At 42.7% G+C, this 21,475-nt stretch overlaps 1 protein-coding gene across 2 annotated transcripts in view; it reads right to left on the minus strand.

The window, feature by feature from the left end:
• LOC126162048 (myosin-13) overlaps positions 1–21,475 on the minus strand; it is a 320,343-nt gene that overhangs the window by 9,858 nt on the left and 289,010 nt on the right. For both annotated transcript variants that reach the window (XM_049918288.1, XM_049918289.1), the window contains exon 7: positions 13,909–14,100. In XM_049918288.1, the coding sequence (XP_049774245.1) occupies positions 13,909–14,100 (192 nt within the window). The remainder of the gene's footprint in view (positions 1–13,908; positions 14,101–21,475) is intronic.

Consider the following 21,475-nt stretch of genomic DNA (forward strand, 5'->3'; position numbering starts at 1 on the left):
TGTCTTGCAAACGTCCCCATCTGTTGACTCAGGGATCGAGACGTGGCTGCACGATCCGTTACAGCCACGCGGGTAAGATGCCTGTCAACTCGACTGCTAGTGATACGAGGCCGTTGGGATCCAGCACGGCGTTCCGTATTTCCTGAACCCACCGATCCCATACTCTGCTAACAATCATTGGATCTCGACCAACGCGAGCAGCAATGTCGCGATATGATAAACCGCAATCGCGATAGGCTACAATCCGACCTTTATCAAAGTCGGAAACGTGATGGTACGCATTTCTCCTCCTTACACGAGGCATCACAACAACGTTTCATCACGCAACGCCGGTCAACTGCTGTTTGTGTATGAGAAATCAGTTGGAAACTTTCCTCATGTCAGCACGTGATTGCTCTGAAAAGCTAATCATTTGCAAATCACAGCATCTTCTTCCTGTCGGTTAAATTTTGCGTCTGTAGCACGTCATCTTCGTGGTGTAGCAATTTTAATGGCCAGTAGTGTACTTTACTTTCCATGGGTTCAAACAATTTTGTATTGGCATGGGGATTCCACAACAGAAAAAATCAGAACACATTCTGAGTTCTAATATAATAAATTTCCTTGAGGCACGAAAGGTACTGTCCACAAATCAACACAGCTTGCTCTTTTTTCACATGGTATCCTACAAACCATTGATGGAGGGCAACAGGTAGATTCTATAGTCTTAGATTTGCGTAAAGCGTTTGACACGGCGCCTCTCTGCAGACAGTTGACGAAGTTACGAGCATACGGAATAGATTCCCAGATAAGTGGCTCGAACACTTTTTAAGTCACAGAACCCAGTACGTTTTTCTCCATGACGAGTGTTCATCAGGACAAGGGTATCGTCAAGAATCCCCTATGAAAGTGTGATAGGACTGCTCTTATTCTCTATATACACAAAATATCTCACGGACAGGGGGGAGCAGCAATTTACGACTGCTTGCTGATGACGCTGCGGTGTACGGGAAGGTGTCTTTGTTGAGTGACTTAGACAAAATTTCTAGTTGTTGCGATGACGGGCAGCTTGCTCTAAATGTAGAAAAACGTAAGTTAGTGCGGACGAGAAGGAAAAACAATCCCGTAATGTTAGAAGACAGCGATAGTGGTGTGCTACTTGACACAGTTACATAGATTTTTTATGTAGGCGTAATTTGCAGAGCGATATGAAATGCAATGACCACGTCAGATTGGCAGTATGGAAAGCGAATGCTCGATTTTGTCTTATTTGGAGAATTTTGGGAAAGTGTAGCTCGTCCATAAAGGAGACCGCGTATAGAACGCTAGTGCGATCCATTCCTGAGTGCCGTTCTAGTGTTTGGAATCCGCACTATTTCGGATTAAGGGGAGACATCGAAGGAATTCTAGATGTGTTGCTAGACTTGTTACTGGTAGGTTTGATTAGCACGCAAGTATTACGATGGCGCTTCTTTAACTCGAATGGGAATCTCTGGAGGGAAGATGACGCCCTTTTCGCAAGGCAATATTGCGGAAATTTAGAGAACCGGTATTTGAGGCCGACTGCAGAACGATCCTAATTCTCGCAGCGCACATTTCACGTAAGGACCATAAAGATAAGACGCGAGAAATTATGGCTCGTGACGATGCTTTTAGACAGCCGTTTTTCCCTCGCTCTCTATTTGCGATTGGAAAAGGAAAGGAAATAACTAGTACTAGTACTAGAAGTAGTAGTAGTAGTACTAGTAGTAGTAATAGTACTAGTACACGGGCCCTCCACCATGCACCGTACGGTGGCTTGCGGAGTATGTACGTAGATGTACAACTCACTGCTATTCCAATCCCTCCCACAGGTATACATTAATAAGAATTTAAGGGCCACATTGACAGCCAATCATAGTAAGGATCAGAGGGGATGGAATCGTTTACTCCCTTGATAGATATTAGCCTTTAAAACGCTAAGCATGAAAGCCTTAAATCCAAACCTACCGAATTCCTCTCGAGTTTTCGAATGACCACACTGTAGGGAAGCAGCATACTCACGCCTTATAAAATTCACATCAGTCTTTCCATTGTGTGCCAGCCTAGTCCGCTGTAACTAGCTCTGACTTCATAAATATTGCGCAATACTTTAAAATGAACTAAATAACCTGAAACGTTTCTAGCATGTCAGGAGTAATACAAAATCAATATGTGTTGGATATCAGTTCAATAACTTTAACCATTTTCGAAATTTGGATGTTTTTCTGTAAAAATCATTGGCGCAACAGAAAAGAGCTAGAAACTTAAAAATTTATATTTAGATTCCTTTCGCATAATAATTTAGTAGAAACAGTATTCTGGATCTCACAAATTAAAATTTAAGTTGAAATTCATGATTTTCTGGTTTTTGTCTTAGAAATTAAGGAAGCAAGACAGATTAAATAGGCAAATAAATAAAGCTAGGATGTTTAAATTTAAGTAGAAGGGAGATCCGCTATAATCATAAAAATATAAGAAGTTTCAACAGAATAACTATAAAACTATAGCTATAGCATACCTCCAAAGAGCAAGTTCAGAGCTCGTCTACTGCGTGTAGTGTAATTAAATTAATTCTCTCGCCCAAAATATTTGACTTAGCCACATCAGACTTTTATTATGATTACCTACTTGTGTGCTGATTGCACAATTAAATTGAAAGCTTCATTGGCCATCAGCAAAGGAAGCAATGATTTATTTGTTAACTTAAAGTGGTGCATTACTAGCCCAGCTGCTAGTCGGGAGAGCAGATTTGATCAGGCGTTCCCTTAGCCGTCCACACTGCGGCTTTATATGTGAGAACGCTGCGCGAGAGAAGAAGGCCCCAGTTCTCTCCAGACGCTGATTAGCGCACCACCTGTGCCGGGAGTCGCGTCGCGTCGGTATCGTTGATATAAACAGCCTCGGATGCAGTAATAAGTTACTCGGGATACGCGTAACCATGAAATCGTTTTCGAGTGAAGTGTTAATTTTGGGATGACGTTAATGATCTATCTTTAGTTTGCGTATGTCGTATTTTCACGTGCCGCCGCAGGACAGACATTCTACCATTATTAGCGTGGCGTTTGATGAACATTATCATCAAATTATGCCAAGCATTCACTTAAACATTTAATTTGAACAGTTATAGTTGCATCAGCGCATTAGACTCTGAACTGCTCTGGTAGTTGGATTGTGTGGATTCTTTTTGGTCTGTGACTTTCAGAATATAGTGAACATTTTAGAGAGAATGGTTTTTTGATTATGAATCCCAGACAATCTCCTAATTCCTCAGAGCTATAAGCTGTAGCTATAAATGTATTTCTTAGATGAAGTGGGCACTAGGAATTCTAATTACAGGCTTCACGTTTTGCTAATCACTTTCTGGTTGCCAATATTGTAGTTAGAGAGCCAGTGTTGAGAACGGCAAACAACAGCATAAATACAAAACATTTATTCTATTATTCCACCCGCCACCCCACAACACCACTTGGTCTATTAATGATCTGTTGCTGAAGTGGATCGCACCACCTCAACTGACTGCCCAATGGAGGAAAACCAGAAGAAACATTAAAACTGCTCATCAATTTGAATTCAAAAATAATAAAACGCTGTAGCAAAACCCTAAAGTCCATATTACGCGGTGCATCTAAGGAGTACACGTCTGCAGCAACGCCCCAATCTTACATGTTTGGAATTACAGACTGGTCGCCCGATAATACGATACACGCAGGATGTTAACGGCGCGAATCCGCGCATGCGCGCTAGACAGAAATAAGACTTGAAATTCGAATGGGGATGTTTGATTTCTTGTAAAGTCGTTCATTTGAATTAAAAATTTCTGAGCGCTCGAGGTTCCTATTTATTACGAATAAATAGCTGTTGGTCTCTTATGTAGGTAGCTATCAAGGAATTTCGTTATTACTGTTCTGAATTATGGACCAATTATTCCTTTTATATTATGACACTTCGTTACACAAGTGTACGTTTAATTTACGTTTATACAAAATTTTGTACATGTAGGACAAGTTGTTTCTGGAACCATTGACCTGGCAATGTCTATAGCCCACTGGCCGGCCGTTGTGGCCGAGCGGTTCTAGGCACTTCAGTTCGGAACCGCGCTGCTGCTACGGTCGCAGGTTCGAATCATGCTTCGGGCACGGATGTGTTTGATGTCTTTAGGTTAGTTAGGTTTAAGTAGTTTTAAGTCCAGGGGACTGATGATCTCAGATGTTAAGTCCCATAGTGCTCAGGGCCATTTGATTTTTTCTATAACCCACAGGATTAGAAGGCGACGACGGTGAAGAGCCAGACGTTATTGAGTTCGCCGCTGGCTGGTAAGAAGGGACGAAAGCAGGAGCACATATTCCCTATTAATGAAGGAACTCATGCCCAAAAATCCACAGGAATTTCTGAATTTCGTGAGAATGGACGTGGATTGTTGATGATACAGGAAGGAATTTGCTGAAGTGACACAGTAATGTAGGAGGCAATTTCAACTAGTCGGAAGTAAGAATTAACCCATTCGTTTATTCATTGTATGAAGGAACTCTCTCACCAACTACTGCCACTTTCTCCTTTCTGGCATGCAATCAAATCAAACGTGAACTTTCGTCTATTAAGGCGCTACCTATACAAATTGAAGATCACACATGTAAAGTTTATGTATGTTTACTTAGAAATAAACGACTGCCAGCATGCCTTGTTGTGATAAAGAGGGTCGTGAGGATCAGACACCTATCTTCGACAGCGATAGGACGCTTAACACTTGTTTAGTCCATTCCATTTCTGGAATACGAAGTAATCAGTACTGGTACTAAGAACGATTTTTTGCAAACAGCTTGTGTAGAAGAAAGTCTACCGGCAAAAAATGTTGCTTTTCCTTAAATACTGCACTTATGAAAGTTTAATCGCTGAAAAACAAGTAAAAGCACCAATATGAGCACCTGAAGGTACGTGCTGGCCACAGATGTCAATAAGGACAGTACAGTGTGCACGCGCGGATTCAAGGCAGTTTAGAACTGCTGTCTTTCTCCGAGCGCGGATAATGAGTCTGCTAATTTTCCTAGTTTTACCTGTCCTATCGCCAGATGGCTATCGCGGTAGACCTGTAACGTTTGTCCTATAATACTCCCTCTGATAGGTTGGAGATAAGGTGTTTGAAAAAAAAATCAGATCTTTAGTAATGCAGCTGATAAAATTACTAAAAACCTTATGTCTTTCTAAACTGTTATAAAACCGATTTTTTTTAACTTTGTCAGGTCTGCAAAAAGTAAGGGAGATCCCTGGTCACCTCTTGCAGATTAACCCAGGCACCAATCCAGTAAGTAAAGAAGTCATGATCAGGAATTGAGGCGTGGGGAGGGGGGGGGAGGCATATGTGCCATGGTTGACATTATCATACCTACACCCTTCATAACTTTCATAAGCATTATGTCAAAGATTCGAGCGAGATATTTGTCTTGGTTTGGGATACAGCGATATAGCGGCCAGTTGGAAAGGCAAGAAGTGGCGGTTCTTGCCCGCCAGTCATGATAGGTGCCCGTGATTCTAGTGTATGAAGTAGTAGTCATAATGTGTGCAAAGAAATGGTGAGCTATGTGACATAGTGGTGTTCAGCCCCTCTGTCTGCGAGAAACATCTTGTAATGGAGTCACATAGCAACAGACGCAGGTATGTTGGTGTCTGCAGCCAGTGCCTGATACTACATAGAACGGTAGGTGCCATTCTGCTTCTATTTATGGCTCTATTGTGCTGGTGTACGCTGGCGCCAGCACGCCATGTGGCATAGATGTTATGAGAGTATCGACAGAGGCCAACGACAAGAGTCGCTGGAAATGCGACGCCAACGTCATCTCCGCCTCCAGTACACCTACATCTACATGACTACTCTGCAATTCACATTTAAGTGCTTGGCAGAGGGTTCATCGAACCACAATCATACTATCTCTCTACCATTCCACTCCCTAACAAGGGGCGGGAAAAACGAACACCTAAACTTTTCTGTTCGAGCTCTGATTTCTCTTATTCTATTTTGATGATCATTCCTACCTATGTAGGTTGGGCTCAACAAAATATTTTCGCATTCGGAAGAGAAAGTTGGTGACTGAAATTTCGTAAATAGATCTCGCCGCGACGAAAAACGTCTTTGCTGTAATGACTTCCATCCCAATTCGCGTATCATATCTGCCACACTGTCTCCCCTATTACGTGATAATACAATACGAGCTGCCCTTTTTTGCACCCTTTCGATGTCCTTCGTCAATCCCACCTGGTAAGGATCCCACACCGCACAGCAATATTCTAACAGAGGACGAAAGAGTGTAGTGTAAGCTGTCTCTTTAGTGGACTTGTTGCATCTTCTAAGTGTCCTGCCAATGAAACGCAATCTTTGGCTCGCCTTCCTCACAATATTATCTATGTGGTCTTTCCAACTGAAGTTATTCGTAATTTTAACGCCCAGGTACTTAGTTGAATTGACAGCCTTGAGAATTGTACTATTTATCGAGTAATCGAATTCCAACGGATTTCTTTTGGAACTCATGTGGATCACCTCACACTTTTCGTTATTTAGCGTCAACTGCCACCTGCCACACCATACAGCAATCTTTTCTAAATCGCTTTGCAACTGATACTGGTCTTCGGATGACCTTACTAGACTGTAAATTACAGCATCATCTGCGAACAACCTAAGAGAACTGCTCAGATTATCACCCAGGCCATTTATATAGATCAGGAACAGCAGAGGTCCCAGGACGCTTCCCTGGGGAACACCTGATATCACTTCAGTTTTACTCGATGATTTGCCGTCTATTACTACGAACTGCGACCTTCCTGACAGGAAATCACGAATCCAGTCGCACAACTGAGACGATACCCCATAGGCCCGCAGCTTGATTAGAAGTCGCTTGTGAGGAACGGTGTCAAATGCTTTCCGGAAATCTAGAAATACGGAATCAACTTGTGATCCCCTGCCGATAGCGGCCATTACTTCGTGCGAATAAAGAGCTAGCTGCGTTGGACAAGAGCGATGTTTTCTGAAACCATGCTGAGTACGTATCAATAGATCGTTCCTTTCGAGGTGATTCATAATGTTTGAATACAGTATATGCTCCAAAACCCTACTGCAAACCGACGTCAATGATGTAGGTCTGTAGTTAGATGGATTACTCCTACTACCCTTCTTAAACACTGGTACGACCTGCGCAATTTTCCAATCTGTAGGTACAGATCTATCGGTGAGCGAGCGGTTGTATATGAGTGCTAAGTAGGGAGCTATTGTATCAGCGTAATCTGAAAGGAACCTAATCGGTATACAATCTGGACCTGAAGACTTGCCCGTATCAAGCGATTTGAGTTGCTTCGCAACCCCTAAGGTATCTACTTCTAAGAAACTCATGCTCGCCGCTGTTCGTGTTTCAAGTTCTGGAATATTCCATTCGTCTTCCCTGGTGAAGGAATTTCGGAAAACTGCGTTCAATAACTCCGCTTTAGCGGCACAGTCGTCGGTAACAGTACGATCGGCACTGCGCAGCGAAGGTATTGACTGCGTCTTGCCGCTTGTGTACTTTACATACGTAAATTTTAGCCAATCTTCGGGATTTCGCGTTCTTCTGAACTTCGCATGCTTTTTCCGTTGCCTCTGCAACAGCGTTCGGACCTGTTTTGTGTACCACGGGGGATCAGTTCCATCTCTTACCAATTTATGAGGTATGAATCTCTCAATTGCTGTTGCTACTTTATCTTTGAATTTGAGCCACATCTCGTCTACATTTACATAGTCAGTTCGGAAGGAATGGAGATTGTCTCTTAGGAAGGCTTCTAGTGACACTTTATCCGCTTTTTTAAATAAAATTATTTTGCGTTTGTTTCTTGTGGATTTGGAAGAAACGGTATTGACGACAACGACCTTGTGATCACTAATCCCTGTATCAGTCGTGATGCTCCCTATCAGCTCTGGATTGTTTGTGGCTAAGAGGTCAAGTGTGTTTTCGCAACCATTTACAATTCGCGTGGGTTCGTGGACTAACTGCTCGAAATAATTTTCGGAGAAAGCATTTAGGACAATCTCGGAAGATGTTTTCTGCCTACCACCGGTTTTGAACAAGTATTTTTGCCAACATATCGAGGGAAGGTTGAAGTCCCCACCAACTATAACCGTATGAGTGGGGTATTTATTTGTTACGAGACTCAAATTTTCTCTGAACTGATCCGCAATTATATCATCGGAGTCTGGGGGTCGGTAGAAGGAGCCAATTATTAACTTAGTTCGGCTGTTAAGTATAACCTCCACCCATACCAATTCGCACGGAGTATCTACTTCGACTTCATTACAAGATAAACCACTACCGACAGACACAAACACTCCACCACCAATTCTGCCTAATCTATCTTTCCTGAACACCATCTGAGACTTCGTAAAAATTTCTGCAGAACTTATTTCAGGCTTTAGCCAACTTTCTGTACCTATAACGATTTCAGCTTCTGTGCTTTCTATTAGCGCTTGAAGCTCAGGGACTTTCCCAGCACAACTACAACAATTTACAACAGTATTTAAGATAGCCGCTGCGGACCGAAGGGCCAGTTCGTTCGAGTTAGTCAGTTAGTTCGTTCCAGTTAGTTCAGTTAATTCGAGGCTGTATGCTGTGTGAATTCTAGCGTGTCACCGAGACGGAGCCGCAGACTTGGCCTCTAGCACACAGACAGGCAGCATATAGCAAACTTACAGTGAACACAGCGGGCTCCTACTTCAACAGTATTGAGGCTACGTGGTCTATACAGAAGAGAGCTTGTACTATAAATTTTTTCCTTATTTTGTTACCTGAATATATGACATTTCTGTGTCTTTATATATTGTAAACTCTCTTTTTTATGAATAAAGAACCCAGTTATTAATTGCATGCAGTTTGTGTTATGGAACGAGGATACCGGCCACCAACCAACATCCTCTCCTTGCTTCCCATGGTACAGCTCTACAGAGAAAACAACATCTACACCATGCGTGAATACTGAACTGCAAATTGACAGTAGAGTATACCCTCATTAAGCAATGAGGCTCCAGGTTGTAGCAAGCATATGCTTTCCCATGTTGAGTTAGATAATCTTGATTGAATTTTCTCATTCTGAGAGCATTGAAGGACGATCTGTTTTAATTGTTAAAAACCATTCAAAAGCCATGATCGCACAAAATATTTTTTATTCAAGACAATCGGTTTCAACAGTCTTAGTTGTCTTCTTCAAGTTTTAAACAGTTTTTTGTTGCAAAACATGTTCATTTTACGCTGAACCTCATGCACAAGATTCAAGAGGATAAACTCAGCACATTATAAACGTTTGTCATCGGCACAATATTTAAAAACTCACAACACCTTGTCCAAAAGGCCTTGTCTATATACAGGGTGACTATAATTAAAGTTAAACTTTCAAAACACTGTAGAAATAACACCACTGGTCAGAATGACGTCAAATTGCAACGGAATGTTATCGGAGAAGAGTGAAAACGTATGGCAGAAGAAAAAATATAGTGTGAAAATTGGTCAATAGATGGCGCTGTATGTGTCAGAATACGTAAATGAAAACACCTGTCATGCGCGCGATCCATTGATATTGGTATAAACACGCCGGGTTGTAAAGCCGGAAATGCTTATCCTCTTATTTCCATCTATTGTACTATAAATTTTTTCCGTATTTTGTTACCTGAATATATGACATTTCTGTGTCTTTATATATTGTAATTGTTTTACTATATATATATATGTCGATGTATAACTGGTTTGTTTTGTAAATATTATTTGTAATTTTACGCTGGGTCTTGCCTAGGGAAAACTATGCTATCGAACGATTACATCGATAGGACGTATGGAGAACCAAAGTGTTTAGGATCTTTGGTAGTGTTAACTCTGCCGCATGGAGCGCGGGCAGAGAGTCTGGCTGGAGTAGGGCGGTGGAGCAGGTGTGTTGTGTGACGCTCCCGCGAGTTGCCGCGCTTTCGGGGTTTGGCAGCATGTAATTGCGCTCGACTTGCTAAGATAGTTTCTGACACGGTGTCGCGGACGGGAAGCATTAGCTGGCGCACATCAAGAGCCCGTTTCGCCTGGTGACCGTGTCGAGAAGAAGGCGCGCCAACATCCAGCTTCTGCAACAGCGACGGCCAACAATGAGTGGCTGTCGCCACCTCCTCGACCGACGACTTCAAACCATCAATCAACCAACAAGGAAGACTGGAAGCACGTAAAGTTTTAGAACTGTATGGCAGACTTCAGCTTTTAAAATTGTTCCATTTGCCTCACATAATTACAGCAACTTAGCATGAACCTTTGTTGCTCATTGTCGCAATTGGATTACCAAGCAGGGTCCCTTCCTTTTCCGGAATGAACCCGAGTGTCGTTGAAATTCAAACGGCAGCATTAAAGTAATATCATTCGATTTCACTGCTTTAATTTCAAAGTTCAGTTAAGGTATTCATAGCTGGCTACAATATTTAGATTACACAAGCACAAATTAAGAGTGCGAGTTTTGTTACCATATTTTAGCTTACCTGTGACTGCAGCTCAGCTTGGCACGTACTAAATTTTACTATTGTTAATTGTTCAGAATCATTTAATTCAAGTTCAAAGTTAAATCTCTTATTTCTAAATTGTGTAGATTCAAGTAGCTTTTGAAATGATTGTTGAGGTAGCCCAAGACTAACTTTATTTTACTGAATTTCGTAGTGCTTCAGAAACAAAGCTCACTATTAATTTCAGTCACTAAATTAACTTTCGATTTTCTGGTTTTATTAAATATTTTGTTAAATTAAGTCAAAGTGTAGCGAAATTTATTACTTCTAACAAACACCCAGTTTTCACACAACATGTGTCAACCTTCAGTTGCCACGCTTTTAGTGCTAATTATATGTTCAATACCCTTTGGTTGGTTTAAATGGCTCTGAGCACTATGGGACTTAACTTCTGAGGTCATCAGTCCCCTAGAACTTAGAACTACTTAAACCTAACTAACCTAAGGACATCACACACCGCACCGCACCGCAAAAATTCGACAGTTGTTTTAAGATGCTATTTTTGCGTTTAGTTGTCGCAAGATTTCTTCTGGTTGGGGGTCACAGCACGGGGTTAGCCTAGGCATCTGCTCTCACTAAACGTACAAGTAAGGTGAAGTCCATTAATTACGTGAGAAGTGTTTTATAAGAAGTTGGTTAAAAATATGTAAAAATGAAATTTTCTTATTTATTTTAAATATTGAGTAAAACACTTTAATAAAACGTTATTCTGATAAACGTGCCAATCAAGAGTATTATTCGGACGGACAGACAGACAGTCAGAGACAGAGTGGCAAAAAGGCTCTGTGTAAATAGTATTAACCATTTGAATGGTCTCTAAAAAACTGGCATTTTATAGCTTATTACATACATTAAATGTCACTGGACCTTGTTTGTGCCTTCCTTCGATCGTTGTGTGCAAGTGACTTTTCAGTTTCCTGATTTACACGACCAGTAAGAGAATTCTTGTCAATGAGCTTCAGCTTAGCTTCCTACCACAAACAAGTAACCTCCTGCTAACACATGTTATTCGACTTGTCGGCTTGCCGCTTAACGCACGCGTTGTAAAAGTTTTGATACAAATTCATGTTGAATGCAATAATATCGGCTTTATATGTGTTATAAGAATATCACGACTGACTTACTGACCGGGACATAGTGTTTTCGACTGGCACGGCAGAGAACTCGAATTAAATCTGCTACTTGTGCGGTACTTGTTTCAAATCGAGGTATGCTGGGGATGCACATGCATAAGGCACTCAATTCAGCACAGAGTGGCCATAAAGATTGCGGGTGCTTTAATATTTTCTACGCTTGTTCAAAAATGGCTCTGAGCACTATGGGACTCAACTTCTGAGGTCATTAGTCCCCTAGAACTTAGAACTAGTTAAATCTAACTAACCTAAGGACGTCACACACATCCATGCCCGAGGCAGGATTCGAACCTGCGACCGTAGGCGTCTCGCGGTTCCAGGCTGCAGCGCCTAGAACCGCACGGCCACTTCGGGCGGCTTCTACGCTTGTGATTAGTATTAAACAACCAAATTTTAGCCATTTTAGTAATGTATATTCTCTGAATGAAAAAGTTTAGGTGAGATATTCATTGCTCCCCCCCCCCCCCCCCCCCCCCCCGCGCCACCTTTAAATGAAATTCCGTGAGATTCTGCCGGGCACTCCTCCTCTCGCCTCCCCCCTCCCCCGCCATTTTGAGCTAACGTAATTAATGGGCGTCTCCTAACTTAAAGCCTGTAGGCCCTTCAAACCGACTTAACACATCTTCAGCAACTTTGAGCACCGTTCAGCTCCGCATAAACAATACAATATTTTCACAAGCTGCGACGTGGTCGCGAATTGAACAGTGACCCGAATATAGAACAAATTTCCTTTACCTGACGTCTATGGTCACAACTACCGGAGAATTAATCATTCAAGAATATGTATACGCCTACGCTAACGACATCTGGCGAACTTGCAACACAAACATTTAGTGGCTACTGTACGGCAGTTTGTTTCGAACAGTCGTGCTGCTGACAAGACGACTCTTGTATAAACTATTATTTATAAATATATTTGACGATGCTGGCTCTGATTTTGTGTTTAGCATTTCACGATGCCACTATGACTCCAGCGTGTTAGGAAATGTTTTTATGAAACAGGTATGCCTCTTCATATTTAAAGTGCACACACGCACATGTATGTCAATAATACGTTTCATTGTGGTCTATTTTATTGTTTTAAGCCGTAGACAAACTGCTAGTGTATTTGTGTTTTTCTCAAGTATTTCTGCAGATCTAAAGATGGTCATTACAGACCGAAACGGGTAGTCTGATGACAAGAAATTTTGACCATAGACGTGAAGTAAAGGAAACATTACAATAATTTGGGATATTTTACAAGAAATGTATTTGCAGTTGCATATATGGACAACCGTCAGCTGTATAACGGATTGAAGACGATGAAAACTTGTGCCAGACCGGACTCGAATCCCGATTTCCCGCTTATCGCGAGCAGTCGTCTCAGCACTCGGCTATCCGAGCACGACTCACAGCGAGACCCAGTGTGTAATGGATTGAAAACTTAAACTTTGTGTTCTGCCTTACGGCAGGTCTCGTCATGGAGGAAGTCTCGTCAGAGAGGTCCACCGCATTAGCGTCTAGGGAAGTGATTCCAGTGGTGGTTTCCCGTTGCCTTCCACTGATGATGATGAAATGATAATGAGGACAACACAAAACCCAGTCCCTGAGCGGAGAAAATCTCCGACCCAGACGGGAATCGAACCTGGGCCCTCTGGGGTGACAGACCGCCGCGCTGACCACTCAGGTATCGGGGCGGAGTAATGGATTCAGGACGATGAAAATTTGTGCCAGACCGGACGCGAACCCGGATTTCCCGCTTATCGAGAACGGTCGCGTTACCAGTTGGTTATCCGAGCGAGGCTCACGGCCGTATAGCCAAAAGGCGAGGCGACAGCTTTCAATAAGCGGGAAATCCGGGTTCGAGTCCGGTCTGGCACAAATTTTCATCGTCCTCAATGCATTATACAGATGATGGTTGTCCTTATTCGCAACTGTGAATACATTCATTGTATTTCATAATGGCTGTAGTCGCCGCAGTGCGCATGTCAGAAGAAATTTTGCATCGTAATTCGGAATAGTACAGGCACTCCAATGTCGGTAGGATATTTTGTATGACATGCAACAAAACGAAGTGTTGAAAAGACAAACAGAGTTCTGGTTAGGTGGAGGTTAAGGTAAGGTAAGGTGTGGTTCAAGTATAGTTTCAAGGTAAAGCTTCAGAATAAAGTTTCCAGGTGAGATAATGCTAGGTTAAACGGATGAGTAAAGGTAAGGTAACGTAACGTAAGGGGGAGGCAGGTCTGAGAGCGGAGCACCCACCTGCAGCAGGATCTGATGGACGCCGTACTCGATGCGGCGCTTGGTGTCGAGCACGTTGTCGGCCGTCTGGATGAGCACCCTCTCCACCTTGGCGAGCGCCTGCACTTCGGAGCGCAGCTGCTCGTAGCTGGCCGTCACGCCCGAGAAGAGCGTCTCAGCCGCCTGGTTGCCTTCGGACACGGCGCGCACCACCTGCACAGTAGCACGCTGTTCAGAGCCCCCTTGTCAAACTGTTGACACCCAGGCAGCAGTAACAGCTACTCTCTGCTACTGCGTCGCCCGGTGCACATTCCTAACGTACTCACTAGAGCTGGGCAAGATAAATTATGGACATCTACATAGAGCAAGGCTACCTTTGACATCGAAGACTGTCAGTGTCTTTCTGGAGATCATTGCATGTAAATCCCGATTGGTGGTCAATAGGATCTTGTACCATTGATGGAAAAAAAATGTGATTAGGACTCACGAACTGAGGGTTCCATACAAACTTAATCATGTATACAGACAGTTCTTCCAACCCGGGAATCGAAAATCTCAACGACTTTTGCCTGTCGGAATAGACAGGCCCCCTGGCTCAGCAGCTGTTGTGGCAGAACACCGGAAGGAAAATTTGGAAAATATTTCGAATAGATTTCCCGACCATGTTATAGTTCTGGGTGGAGATTTTAATTTACCAGATACAGACTGGGAGACTCAAACGTTTATAACGGGTGGCAGGGACAAAGATTGCAGTTGTGCCGCAGGGGAGTGTTGTAGGACCATTGCTATTCACAATATATATAAATGAACTTGTGGATAACGTCGGAAGTTCTCTGAGGCTTTCTGCGGATGATGCTGTAGTATATCGAGAGGTTGTAACAATGGAAAATTGTACTGAAATGCAGAAGGATCTGCAACGAATTGGCGCATGGTGCAGGGAATGGCAATTGAATCTCAGTGTAGACAAGTGTAATGTGCTGCGAATACATAGAAAGAAGGAACCTTTATCATTTAGCTACAATATAGCAGGTCAGTAATTGGAAGCAGTTAATTCGATAAATTATCAGGGAGTAGGCATTAGGAGTGATTTAAAATGGAATGACCATATAAAATTAATCGTCGGTAAAGCAGATGCCAGACAGATTCATTGGAAGAATCGTAAGGAAATGCAGTCCGAAAACAAAGGAAGTAGGTTACAGTACACTTGTTCACCCACTTCTTGAATACTGCTCACCGGTGTGGGATCCGTACCAGATAGAGTTGATAGAAGAGATAGAGAAGATCCAACGGAGAGCAGCGCGCTTCGTTACAGGATCATTTAGTAATCTCGAAAGTGTTACGGAGATGACAGATAAACTCCAGTGGAAGACTCTGCAAGAGAGACGCTCAGTAGCTCGGTACGGGCTTTTGTTGAAGTTTCGAGAGCATACCTTCACCAAGGAGTCAAGCAGTTGCTCCCTCCTACGTATATCTCGCGAAGAGACCATGAGGATAAAATCAGAGAGATTGGAGCCTACACAGGGGCATAGCGACAATCTTTCTTTCCACGAACAATACGAGACTGGAACAGAACGGAGAAACGATAGAGGTACTCAAGGTACCCTCCGCCACACACCGTCAGGTGGTTTGCGGAATATGGATGTAGATGTAGAAGATATTAATCCTGGAAATTCCAAGATCGTATCGAAATATGGACAATAGGTCCTGAGACTAGCCCGGACATACAAAAAGAAGCGACCTGGGATTCAGTTTCTATAATTAATGAAGTATTTTGTTTACTTACTAAAACATGACTACAACTAACAGTTAATGTTTGAATGAAGTAGTGTTTTTCTGTCATGCTTTTGATCGATGATGAATGCAGTATAAGTTCCAATGGTAAAAAGATATTTTCCATGTGATATAATTAAAATTTAACAATTTTTGTATTTTATACCTTTACTTGTACTGTGAAACATTGTTTCTTGCCAAATCTCATGATTCTAGAACACCGGGAAGTGCCGTATAGGTTTTGATGAGTGAGTCTGCGAGTATCAAAACATGTGGCATAAACGACCGCATCTTTTGACTGCACTGATTTAAAAGTTTAAATGTTTTACCCCACCAAGGTGCCTTAGACCTTAGTGAGTGTCATAAATCTGAACTTGATACTCCTTTCCGTTACTCAGAAAAAGGAGTCTTCAGACGGACAGTGAAATAGACGAAAAAATGACAATTTTTTTCACATTATGACTGTTTAGAGCGCCATATTTGCGCCTGGTGGCAGAGAGTGGAACTGTCATTTTTTCAGCATACTTTGCGAATGCTTGGATTAATGAACATCCTTCGATTCTTGTATTACCCATTAGTAAATGTGTCAGTGTCTCAGAAAGGAGTTCAATACATATCAACAAAATTTTTCGATTTATTGCCCAGTAATATGAAATGTCTGAAAGGTAGCAAAGCAAGGCTTAAATTCAGCTTAAAATCTTTTGTTTTGACTACTCCTCATTCCCACAGACGAAATTTTAGCTAATTGCCTGCAAGGGAAACCTGGTTTTTAAATGCCCGCATCTCGTGGTCGTGCGGTAGCGTTCTCGCTTCCCACGCCCGGGTGCCCGGGTTCGATTCCCGGCGGGGTCAGGGATTTTCTCTGCCTCGTGATGGCTGGGTGTTGTGTGATGTCCTTAGGTGAGTTAGGTTTAAGTAGTTCTAAGTTCTAGGGGACTGATGACCATAGATGTTAAGTCCCATAGTGCTCAGAGCCATTTGAACCATTTAAATATCATAGCAAAAGTAGGTCAGAAAAATATTACATTCATTGTTGTTAAAACTAATTACGTTTGTAAACTGACTTGTTACACTTAATTTCGACAGAGAAATAGTCCGACTGTTCCATCGAACGTGTAACTAACTACTGTACGTAACTTTTCCCATTCACTTACTGTATTTGCTGCCCGCTGAAGTCTTTGCCATCACACTTGAGTTCAATGCCGCTCGGTTCTGTCTTGGGTTTGTTTTTCCGGCCGTGTTAGTTGCTTGCTGACAGTGATACACAGCACTACGGACAGGTTTATTGAGGAACAATACATCTAAGAGAACAGTTCTGGCGCGGCCCCTCCCGTCGGTGGTTCGAGTCCTCCCTCGGGCATGGGTGTGTGTGTTATTTTCACCGTAAGTTAGTTTAAGTTGTGTGTAAGTCTAGGGACCGATGACCTCAGCAGTTTGGTCCTCTAGAAATTCACACACATTTGAACAAAACACTTCTGTATTTACTCATCATATAGTTTTGCAGCTATTGCAGTATCCATGTGTCGGTGTTTGCAGACAAAATTACTGGATATCAGGTCTGCCTGTTATGCAAACAACTGTTTCTTGCGTAAATTCAAACATGTTTCACTATCCTTGTGACATCGTCAGTGGATATTCTTTATCCTGTTCTTTAAAGTGTAAACGTGTTTAAATAATAATTATTTAACGAAATAAAAGCGAGAAAGAGTTTTTGACAGGTGTTGTCGTTATGTACGTTATTTCTTCTACATTACTGGGTTGTTTAGGACCTTTGTACATCACTGGATATTGTTAACTTGGCAACCAAACTCACAATATTGTCATTTAATTACAGATGACGAGCTAACCAATATCCAATATCTTACAGAAGGTCCGACATAACCGAATTATGTGATGATGATGTTTGGTTTGTGGGGAGTTCAACTGCGCGGTCATCAGCGCCCGACCGAATAATGTAGAAGAATAAACGTAATGTCAACAACAGATAAAAACTGTTTATAGGCCTAATGTCGTTAGAATAATTACAACTTAGGATATGTTTATATTTTACAGAACTGAGTAAAGAATATCCACTCACGATGGCACAAAGATGCTGAAACGTGTTTCGATTTGTATAAAACACAGCTCTTCGTATGGGAGGCGGGCCTGATATTCAATAATTAAATTCTGCATTTGTTATATAATGTACTGTACATCGACAGACCAGATAAAAGTGTACGTGTTTCTTGCATTATCCTTTGTTTTGTGTTGTACGCTTTGGTGATTGCTTATATAGGCTTTTTCACTGTCGCAAAGGTATATTCAGAAAAAACAAGGGCGATCGCCGTAACAAACCGAATAAATTATAATTACATTATTACCGTAACGATCCACTGAAGAGCACCAGTCCATTATGGCAAAACATTCCAGAGCAACCATCGAAATTTTGTGGGGGGAATCTGCTTTCACTCATTATACAGCGTGGTTACAATTGAAGTACAGCTATTCGCGGAGGTCCAAAGTGAGCTGTAATTATCGTGTGGCAGCGAAACTTGGTAGATATGCTAATGCCGTAACGCGGATTCGATTTACGCTGGAAAAATGAGTTCCAATTTTGGTCACCAGGTGCAAATCTGGCGCTGTACACAGTTTGTTTGACGGTATGACACCCACGTTGTGATTTGACACGCCACAGCGTGAGTGAACAGTATGGCTGTCGAGAAGAGAGACCGTGGGCTTTTAGTGAAATTGTTTTTAGTAAACGAGGTTGCTGTTGCTGTAACTGCCCATGCAGCAAGTGTCCCAGCCAGTGCTAGCCCTCGTGTAGTGTCACGAGGATTGTCCATCCCATGGTCAACAGTACGAAAAGTTTTGCGGTCTATTTAACACTGGTACCCGTATGAGATCCAGACGGTGCAACAACTGAAACCTCGTGATCCGCAGCAACGTGTTGAATTTGCTTTTCGGTTTCTGGCACGGATCGAAGTTGATGACATGTGGCCGGGCAATATTCTGTGGAGTGATGAGGCACATTTTACACTACAGGCTGGAGTGAATGCACAGAACTGCCCGATCTGGAGTACTGTTAAACACCGTACTGTGCACGAACAGGCACTGCACTCGCCGTTTGTGACCGTGTGGTGTGGATTCACAGGCAGCTTTTTTTCACTGTCATTTCTTCTTTGAAGAGAAAACATCCAGAGGGCCTGCCAGTTGTAACGTGACGTCTGCACGTTATAGAGACCTCCTTGTGCAGCATGTGAGTCCTGCTTTGGAAGAGCGCATCTGTATGGAAAACACTATTTTCGTGCAAGCTGGGGCGACACCTCATGCCGTTTACCCCGTAAAATTTCTAAGTAATGCAGCATCCCACGAACGTGTTATCTCCCAAGGTTGTCTGCAAGATCATCTGATTTGAAGCCACGTGACTTTAGACTCAAGGAATTTCCAAAAGAACGCATTTACCAGGGACATCTACATCTACATCCTCATGGATACTCTGCAAATCACATTTAAGTGCCTGGCAGAGGGTTCATCGAACCACCTTCACAATTCTCTATTGTTCCCATCTCGTATAGCGCGCGGAAAGAATGAACAGCTGTATCTTTCGGTACGACACCGATTTCCCTTATTTTATCTTGGTGATCGTTCCTCCCTATGTAGGTCGGTGTCAACAAAATATTTTCGCATTCGGAGGAGAAAGTTGGTGATTGGAATTTCGTGAGAAGATTCCGTCGCAACGAAAAACGCCTTTCTTTTAATGATGTCCAGCCCAAATCCTGTATCATTTCTGTGACACTCTCTCCCAAATTTCGCGATAGTACAAAACGTGCTGCCTTTCTTTGAACTTTTTTGATGTACCCCGTCAGTCCTATCTGGTAAATATCCCACACCGTGCAGCAGTATTCTAAAAGAGGACGGACAAGCGTAGTGTAGGCAGTCTCTTTAGTAGGTCTCTTACATTTTCTAAGTGTCCTGCCAATAAAACGCAGTCTTTGGTTAGCCTTCCCCACAACATTTTCTATGTGTTCCTCCCAATTTAAGTTGTTCGTTATTGCAATACCTAGGTATGTAGTTGAATTTACGGCTTTTAGATTAGACTGATTTATCGTGTAACCGAAGTTTGTTCGGTTTCTATCTTACCTGAAGGCCAGTTGCTCAGATTGCACCGGAACTGCTGTGAGCAACTTTTGATCGCGTCGTTTTACGTACGGATGCAGCAACTTGTCAATATCTCTGGTGTTCATACTGAACAAACTGTATAACCGGTGGTTAATAATAAAATCAGCATCACGCCTTTCTCATTTGTTTAGCCTTTTCTGTGCGCGTCCCGTCCTAATCTATTACATATGGAAACATTTCTATATGCCTTGTTTGAATTCACAGCGCCAGATTCGACATAGTGACCAAAACTGGAACTAATTTTTGTTCAGCCCAAGTCGGTTCCACATTAACGCATTAGAATATCTACCAAGTTTCGCTGCTATACGATAATTACAGTCAACACTAGAACTCTGTGAGTAGCTGCACTTTAATCATAACAATCTGGTACTATCACTGCTCTAGGAGAATTCGCAGCAGCTAGCACGTGGCGCCGACACTACAGTCTGATCAACATTTGGCCATTTACTACGCTGGTAATGAGGGCTCCACTACTCGTATTGGGCACTTTGTAAGTAGATTGTTTAGGTTTTTATGTTGGTAACGCCTCGTAGCACTCTGTATGAAAATCACTGACTGTGTTGTGTGCAGTCTATGTCTGGTTGGCATTGTTGGAATATTTGCTATTGTAGTGTTGGGCAGTTGGATGTGAACAGCGCGTAGGGTTGCACAGTTGGAGGTCGCATTCGGGAGGACGATGGTTCAATCCCGCGTCCGGCCATCCTGATTTAGGTTTTCCATGATTTCCCTAAATCGCTCCGGCAAATGCCGGTATGGTTCCTTTGAAAGGGCACGGCCGACTTCCTTCCCGTCCTTCCCTAATCCGATGAGACCGATGACCTAGCTGTCTGGTCTCCTGCCCCAAACAACCCAACCCCAACGGTTGGAGGTGAGCCGCCAGCAGTGGTGGATGTGGGGAGAGAGATGCCAGAGTTTTGAAATGTTAATGTGAGCAGACGATCTGGAAGTGTGTCGGTCAGAAAAAGGAAATTTGCGAAACTGGATGTCACAAATTATACATATATATTATGACTTTTGAACACTATTAAGGTAAATACATTGTTTGTTCTCTATCAGAATGTTTCATTTGCTAACTATATGCCTATCAGTAGTTAGTGCCTTCAGTAGTTTGTTTAGCTGGCAAATGGCTCTGAGCACTATGGGACTTAACATCTATGGTCAGCAGTCCCCTAGAACTTAGAACTACTTAAACCTAACTAACCTAAGGACAGCACACAACACCCAGCCATCACGAGGCAGAGAAAATCCCCGACCCCGCCGGGAATCGAACCCGGGAACCCGGGCGTGGGAAGCGAGAACGCTACCGCACGACCACGAGATGCGGGCTTTAGCTGGCAGTATTGGCGCTCGCTGTGTTGCAGTAGTTCGAGTAAAGAAGATTATTGTGAGGTAAGTGATTCTTGAATGGTATAGATTATTGTTGTTGTTGTTGTTGTTGTGGTCTTCAGTACTGAGCCTGGTCTGATGCAGCTGTCCATGCTACTCTATCCTGTGCAAGCTTCTTCATCTCCCAGTACCTACTGCAGCCTACATCCTTCTGAATCTGCTTAGTGTATTCATCTCTTGGCCTCCCTCTACGATTTTTACCCTCCAAGTTGCCCTCCAATACTAAATTGGTGATCCCTTGATGCCTCAGAACATGTCCTACCAACCGGTC

Source organism: Schistocerca cancellata, chromosome 2, assembly GCF_023864275.1.
Source record: "Schistocerca cancellata isolate TAMUIC-IGC-003103 chromosome 2, iqSchCanc2.1, whole genome shotgun sequence".
Taxonomy (NCBI): Eukaryota; Metazoa; Arthropoda; class Insecta; order Orthoptera; family Acrididae; genus Schistocerca; species Schistocerca cancellata.